General features: G+C 57.9%; 3 protein-coding genes across 3 annotated transcripts; 1 reads left to right on the forward strand and 2 right to left on the reverse strand.

Annotated features, from left to right (window-relative positions):
* Nucleotides 1-179: 179 nt before the first annotated feature.
* Nucleotides 180-437, reverse strand: MNEG_11340 (hypothetical protein; the record flags this gene model as incomplete). The annotated part of the gene is made up of 1 exon (XM_014040186.1): nt 180-437. One exon carries the CDS (start codon nt 435-437, stop codon nt 180-182), a length of 258 nt encoding a protein of 85 aa, XP_013895640.1.
* Nucleotides 438-1,982: 1,545 nt separating this feature from the next.
* Nucleotides 1,983-3,358, reverse strand: MNEG_11341 (hypothetical protein; the record flags this gene model as incomplete). The annotated part of the gene is made up of 4 exons (XM_014040187.1): nt 1,983-2,060; nt 2,296-2,401; nt 2,760-2,945; nt 3,120-3,358. 4 exons carry the CDS (start codon nt 3,356-3,358, stop codon nt 1,983-1,985), a joined length of 609 nt encoding a protein of 202 aa, XP_013895641.1.
* A 3,984-nt stretch (nt 3,359-7,342) lies between these two features.
* On the forward strand, nt 7,343-7,720 carry MNEG_11342 (hypothetical protein; the record flags this gene model as incomplete). Its single annotated transcript, XM_014040188.1, has 1 exon — nt 7,343-7,720. A coding segment is annotated over one exon (378 nt), but the record flags the coding sequence as incomplete, so codon positions are not given.
* Nucleotides 7,721-7,944: the final 224 nt, after the last annotated feature.

The raw sequence follows: 7,944 nt of genomic DNA on the forward strand, positions 1-7,944 counted from the left end.
GGGTTGAGCGGTGCACGCGGCATGAGCTTCAGGCCACGCACCTTGCCTTGCCGCATGTTGCATGAGCGTTCGTCTTCTGTCTTCGTGCTTGCATGCAAGCAACCTGCATGCGCACAGCCAATGCATGCGAGCGCATGCCCCGCTAGCCTGGCAGCAGCTGCCTAGCTCGCCACGCCCGCTCACCTGTCTGCCAGCTCAGCGCGCTTCGCCTCGCTCCTGGCGTCCTGGTGGTGCCGGCGGCCCTCCAGCGCCAGCTCCTCCTGCGCTGCGCGGATTGCGTCCTCCACATCTGCGGCCGACGCGCTGCACAGCAGCTCGCTGTCGTTCGCGCTGAACATGCCGAGCGCCCCGGCAGGCGGCACGCCGCACGCCGCGAAAGACGTCACGTCGCCGCCCACGCCCCCATCGATCGAGGCGCGTTGGGTCCCGTCCGCCATGGCGGCGGGCTGTCTGGAGCGTATGCATGATGGGCACGGTGGGGCATTTGTGATGGTACCGGAGTGGGCAAGGCATAGGGAGCCTCGATAGACGCCTGTTCGACACACTGCAAACTTGCCCACTGGCGAGCAAGCGCTCTTGGCTAGGTGGTGCGATGACGGCCCGCTTCTCGAAGGCGCGTGTATGTTCTGAGCAGTGCGCGTTTATGTGGAACAGTTCACTTTAAACCACGTCCATGGTAACAGGCGGGCCTGTCATGCACAAATTCTTCGGAATGGCCTAGATCAGGGGCCAATGGTTCCTGCGGAGGATAATTGCCATACCGCTGACATACCTGACAGTTAACAAGGGGTGATCGATGAGGAGCAGAGCGACTGCGGTCCGTTTAGGTTCGCAGGAGTCAACTCGAACGCGCGCTTTTGAGCCACAGCAGAGAGGGCAGAACAGCCGCGTTCAAGAAAGCGTGAAAAGCAGGAACGACGCGAGTGATTGCTGAGGGTGCCTGCCCAAGGTCCCATGAGCCGGTCAACGTTGTCGCCGCCTTCGTAATCCTGACCGACTGCCTGTGTTTGTGCGCCGAGGCAGTCCCACTGCACGGCCCGCAGCATTCAAGATACCAGAAATCTTGCAGAAGACTCTTTCTCTGTGGCAGGGCGCGCATGCCAATCCGTGCAGTTAATGGTGTCCCCCCAGGCAACCCCAAGCAGAGCAGAAAGCAAGCCAAGCCAGCAGAACTTGGCATGGCTCTGAGGGGTGGCAGGATGGTATTATAACATTAACACTTGTAATACCGCATCATATCAAGGACATAGATAAGTGGCTACCTGAAAAGCAGGCGGTCTGCTCATCAGTGCAGAGGGCACATGATTTTGTTGTTGAAACGATGGTTGCAAACAAAAGGGGTTACCCTGTCATTTCCAGACAAACTGCAGGCAAAGGTGCACCACTGCAAGATGCCAGCATGTGTCACAAAACACTGAGACTGCCGGGGTACAAGAACAAGAATTATTCGCAGCTGTCGTCGGCCTGCGCTGACCAAGGCACAAAGCGCTGAACATGTTTTGGCTCGTTTTCCTGTTTTGGTTGACAAGCAGCACACTTCCGGGGGATTCCAGGCGCGCGAACGCTTGGAACATGACACAAACACCAAAAGTGTTGCGGAAAATTTCATAAACGACCACAAGGTGAAGAAGATCTCCCAGCTACCAGCGAAGCGGCGCAGCAGCCTGCAAAGCACACTTGTACAACACTTTTTGCGGCAAAACCCCAAAGCACACTCCTGCCCGCCCCACGATCCAGAAATCTATCATAGTGAGTGCGTTGTCTGGATTCCCAGGCTGGGATGAAACATGACTATGACGCAATGCGCGGATGCCAGCTCAGCTGGATGTGTTTGTGCGGGGACCGCCAACACCCAGCGTTTGCTTGCGTGCCGGCGAGCGCGTGACGCCAGGCTGACAATATATGTGTGGTAATGTCGATGGTACCAGGCCATGTCCTGCCCAGGGACGTGTGCGACGCCAGCATGGGCGGAGGCGCGTACGTCACATCCCCACGGGCAGATACAGCGACTGAGCTGGCCGCTGGCTGCCGCTCATGCCCCCGCTGCTGCCAGAAAACGCCTGCACGGGTGAGATGGTTGGGGGCAGAGGACGCTGTGAGCCCTGGCGGTGCAGTTGAACCCTGCCTGCAGGAGCATGTCGATTGGCGTGCCCTGGCTTGCAGCCCGCGCAAACCCGACATGCAGCATGCACATGATGACCACAGCGCACGTCGTACGCTTTGGAAGCACAGCCCTGCATGCAGCAGCCGCCCGAAAGCTAGTTGGTCCCCCTTGTTGAAGGGGATGCGCCCCACCTCGATCTGTAGCAGCTTGATGGTAGCCCCGCTGGAGTCGCCGACACCCCAGCGTGCCGCCCAGGCCAGCATATAGCCGGGCATGTGCACCTCGTACTCTGTGGCGCTGCAGTGTGCGTGTTCGTATGGGGTGGGGTTGGGGGTAGCGGGACAAAGGGGCCCAATGTCAGAAGGTCACGAGGTCTTTGAGGCTCGCTGCCAAGGGGTGTTCATGGTATGAGAACAGCATGGCTTTCAGCCGCGACGCTGAGGTCACATCACAACCCCAAAACTGTGCAGCTTTGAATGGCATGCACACTTGGCTGTGCATGAGCAGCATGCCCGCGATCTAGCATGCGGCTGGTTCGCGATGCAGCACTGGTCGGGCAACCTTGCATGTCACATGCCATGCATGCCTTGAAGCGACTCACCGCTCCCAAAGGCAACTCTGGGCGCCATGCCGGCCCCATGCACGGCACGCTCACCTGGCGTCAGGGTAGCCGCTCAGGCATGAGCCAATGACAGCCAGGGCCAGTCCCAACCACGCGGGCAGCGGCGCCGCCGCGCCCGCCGCTGCCGCGCGCGCAGCCTCGGCGCTCAGGCCCTGAGTGCGGGCATAGCGCGTCCAGAGCTCGTAGCGGCCGGTGCGGGGCACAGAGCGGAAGCTGATGCTGCAAGGGGGGCGGCGTTTGGCGGGTGTGTGGATTCGCAAGGCACATAATTTTGTGAAAGTTGCGGGGGCACCTGTGCAGCATGATCACGCCACAAATGGATGGGAACCATGATCCCAATGCCACGGGCTGCAACTCCGTGAAATGTGGGGCCTCTGGGGACCTGCCGCTTACCTGTTGCCGCGGATTGCATGAGGGTGGGCCGCCAAAAGATGGTTCAGCTCTGCGAACGCAGCCCACATCCGCGCACTTACGCCGCCGGCTGCCGCGCCCAGCGGCAGCTGCAGACCCATGAGTGCTGTCTGACGCGCAACATCACGGCAGGCCATTGCGCCAAGGGATGTGAAGCCGCAGGCGCGTTTGTAGGGACATTGCTGCACCAGCTGCGACGCGGGCGTCTCCACCTGCAGCATTGTGGCCGACACGCAGCAGCCCTGGTATGTGGCAAAACTGTACGCACGCTTCATTGCAGCGTCAATTGGCGACTCTTACGCTCGGTGCTGACTGCTGTAAATTCGCGGCTCGCGCAACAATGAGTGCCGGACCGAAGCAGGGACTGCGGCAGAGCGGTCAGAAGGAGAAATCTGATCAACACATGGACGGTAATTCAACGTCACTCACAGCTTGAAGCACACTCAAGTCGCCCCTCCGTGAGCACCGCCCTCGCACCTGCTGCTGTTCGAATGATGTTCAAATGGGGCATGATGGGCAGCGGCCCGCATATCCGCCAAATCACCACTGGCTTGTTGGAAAGTATTTGAAACGGCAGAATAATGTATATGGAGCCCGCTGCGCCCCTTGGCGGCCTTTTGCAGTGCACCCTAGCAGAACAGGAGTACAACATGCGACTTCGGCGCCAGTGCCACATTTCGCTCTGTGGGTCTAGGTTCAATCCCAGAACCCGTCTGTGGTGTGCATCACAACTACATAGTGGGGATACGTCCTGCTGAGAAGTGTGCAGCAAAAAGCACAAGCAGCATGCACAGCACTGCACGACATCACGCGAGACAGCAGTCCACGAGCAGCAACTGGACCTCCACACAAAGGATTCGCACAGGCCGTCCGTCACAGCTCAAGTCTCACTGCACGTAAATGCTATGGCATCCGGCACCAATTGACGCGATGTCCGGCGGAGGATTGATACAGCTGGATTCGTTGCAAACAGTCTACAGATATCAGGCTAAACTACTAGTACTAGTAGTAGTACCACACAAAGGTTTCAGCGGTGATATAGGTATAAACTGACCGTCGACGGCTTTGGCTTATGAGGTAGTGTTACTCAGCCGTCGCATCAGCCTCTACTTCAGGGTTCACACATGCACTTGGTTTGCGGCAATCTGCCCGTACCCACAGCTCGAGGTCATGGGGGGCAGTGAGTCGCTGCACAGTCCTTCCTGGCGATGGCTGCGCACTTCTACTTGTAAGTAGTGTTTGGAATGCGACAATGTGCCACCAGATAACAGAACACATGGCAACACATGCGTCGCATTCCTTGCTGGAAAGCAACGCTAAAAATGCTGCCAGGATCCGAACAGGAGCGGTTAGAAAAAGCGATTTTTTTGGAATTGGAATTGATTGTTTTGGAATTATCTGTTGAAGGTGAGTGGGCCTGTGCCTGCACATTGATGTATGATATTACTGAAGTTCTGAGAACATCAGAAGCACGCAAAAGTGGCGCATTTTTTCATGCGTCAGCTTCCGTTCCACCCAGTTGACTATTTTAGCAAAACATAACAGCTCGAAAGCCCAGCAGGATCACAGAAGTGAGGACGGGCAGGCGAAAATGGTTGATTGGATCCATTCTTCAGGGACGTGCAGCTCCCCTGCACCTGGCCTTTGCTCTACAAGTCCATAAAAACGCTTGCATGACGTGCCCACAAGGCTCGGAACCAGCAAGATAATGGCCCCCCTGCCAGTGGCGACCGGGAGGCGGTCGGGGCGGGGCGCCTTTGGGCTGAGTGATGGTGAGCGGGCAGGCGAGGCAGACGGGCCGAGGTTACTTGTATGTGCGGCACAGCAGCGTCGTGAGCCATTTCCACGGATGTGCTACAGCCTGTTATGCACGGCTCTGGTGTGAGAAATTGGAACTCCATTAACGCCTCAGCATCATGCTTGGTGTCACTTGCAGTGACAATGAGTTGATTACCACGTGGCGGAGTGGCCATGCATCCGCCGAAGAAAATGCACACGGCAGATGTGACAAGCAGCGCTATGCTACAAATTGCGCCTCCGACAATTGCACACATCTATTTGGTGTCGTCCTGTGGTGGCCAGATGACTCTTGCAGGTCATGACCTGTCCTGCAGGTGATCACCCAGTCCCTCCGTCACCCATCGGCGCTAGCGAGCAGGTGCCGGAGCCACCACCGCGGAAATTTTGGCCAGGGATGTGCTTTGCTATGATTGGTTCATGACTTTTCCCGTGGATGATTGGAGTGTAGTGCGAGCCTGCCAATTCTTGCGCAAGGTCCATCCGAACGATCTGTAGGATGATCCCGAAGGCAGGCTTGGCCGGTGAGACCCTCAAGACGCAATTTGGCCGGCAGACCGTCGAGACTGAGACTTAGGCAGATTGCATGCACATCTGCATTGCCAGGCAAGGGGCGCGGCTCTGCTTCAATGAGGACAGAGTGAGGTGCACGACTGCCCACTGACTCTGCAGGATTCCCATGCAAGCCTTTTGCACCAGGGGCGTTCACCATGCTATCCAACCTTTGCAATGCCCTCGCAGTGCTGCTGATTGCACTGCTGGCCGTAACTGCGGCAAGGCCAGCCCCTCAGGTGCAGCAGCAGCACCACCATCGTGTGATGCTGGCGGCCGGGGAACCTTTTTCGCAAACAGCGCAAAAGTACTATCAGCAGTCAGCGGTGTGGCGGCAAGCACTTCGAAAGAATAGCACCGTGGCGTGCAAGCCCAAGGCGCCGACACTGTGCTAGCAAGTGCTCGTGCGACTGGCACGCACACGTACAGGTTGGTAGAGAGGCAGAAGGCCAGGAGATAGATCCGGGTCAGCTGCACTGCACACGCGGTGGCAAACGCATCCGGTTGGCTTGCTGATGCTACATCAACGTGCTACCTGATTGCACGTCACGCCTTTGCTGCAATGCACAAGCATCCGATGCACCTCTCGGCTTCGTTTGTCATCATCGCATTTCTGCAGGTTAGCCATTCATGAGTCTCTTGCCTTGGCACCGTATCACAAGCCAGCTTGTGCTTCCAAGTTGCTTTGATATTATACAGCCACGTCTGTGCAACCAACTGCACCAGTGCTCTGTCATCTGCTGGCTTGGCTCTCAATGTGTCCCTGTGTGGGTTGTATGTGTAATACATCACGTGCAGCTGTTCTGCTAGTGAGGCGCAGGAAGCGGGGTGATGCATTGCAGCGCCGGCGCGCGACTCGCATGAGGGCCAGCAAAGGATGTAAAATGATCGGTTGGGTCGCGGAGACGCATGGAGCGGAGTAAGAGGGATGTGAGGGCCATCCACGGCAGGCTGCTGACTGAGAGCACCCACAGTGGTGCACAGGGCGAGGTGACGCGCCGCAGCACAACAGTGTGGAAACCATGCACAATAAGCGGCTATCTGTGGTGCAATCAAACACACAGGAGACTCAGACACACCAATGCAGCAGGAACGGAAGTGGTTAGACCACTGCAGGTGGGGCGACTGGACGCGTCGTTGCCGTGGGAGTTTGCCTGGTGTGTTAGCGTGCCTATCCCTAGTCAAGCTCTGACCGTGTCACAGCCCCAAACAAGCAAAGTACAGTTCTCTTGTTGCAATCTTGTTACTCTGCGTCCTACTAATGCAAATGTGGCCAGCACAGTGAAACCAGTCAAACCGAACAAACTGGGACCGTGTCACTTTTGTGTGAACAATCGTTGCGCACATGTCATCCGAATATTGTGCTCAATACATCAGCTGAGGCCCAAGTTGCCATGTGTAACCCGAGTGCTTGAGATCACGGGGCTCGGGGGTCGCAGCACGGGGTAGGGCGTCGCCGCCTGTCAGTCGCACAGGTTACTATGGATGAAGATGATGATTCTCCTACATTTTCGCGCAGCCGTCCGGGGGCCATCCCCATCAAACTGCGTGATGCGGTGCGCAGCAGCACGAGCGGCGCGTCCCCCTTTCCTATGGGCAGCAGCCTGGGGTCAAGCTTCACAGCCGGCCACTCGTTCCTGCTAAACTCGTATGATAAACGCCGGACAACAGCAGGCAGCACTGCGCAAGGTGCGGCAGGAGGTGACAAGGGTTGTTGTTGTTGTACAGGGCCATGTGGAGGATGTGCACCTGAGTCACCTCTGCTGCTTGGGCTGCAAAGCAGCGATGCAGCCACTGTCACGAGAGCAGGCCTTCCGTCTCAATAATAATAGCCTATTGCTCACACACATGTAATCATGGACCTTGCAGGCCGCCCGTCCCTGGAACGCAGCGCGTCCGGCCTGACAGCCCCGCTGCTGCCGAGCCACCACGCCCCCAACGTGTTTCCCGCGCCAGCCGGCCCAGGCACCTATGTGCCGCCCCCCTCTGAACCAGCCGCCGCCAGCACTACAGTGCACGCCAGCTTGGCTGCGGAGCCCGTGACTGCAGACGCTGCCGTCCTCCTGGGCATCGGCCCGGATGGGGCAGCTGCAGGGGTTGACAGCGGCAGCAAGCCGGTGTCAGCGTCTGGTCGTGCCCCGCAGGACCCCCGCGTGACTGCAGTGATCTATGGGATCATCAACGCCGTGGTCGGACTGCCCTGCATGATCGGGTTTGCGGCCGTCATCTTCTCAGTGAGAACTTGCGTGCAGTGCCGGAGGTTCCACTCTGTACAATGAACATTAGGGCAAAAATTGTTGACGTTACATTGTGGTTATAAACCAAGCTTTGCAGCAGCACAGCTCTGGCTCGGGCCTGAGATCTTGCTAATGGCTGCCCCGTCTTTGGTGGATCCTGTCCCCACCCCCTTCTGTCCCCATATCTGCGTGACCACTACCCCTGCTGCTGACTGCACCCG

This window comes from Monoraphidium neglectum, assembly GCF_000611645.1.
Source record: "Monoraphidium neglectum strain SAG 48.87 unplaced genomic scaffold scaffold02700, whole genome shotgun sequence".
Classification (NCBI taxonomy): Eukaryota; Viridiplantae; Chlorophyta; class Chlorophyceae; order Sphaeropleales; family Selenastraceae; genus Monoraphidium; species Monoraphidium neglectum.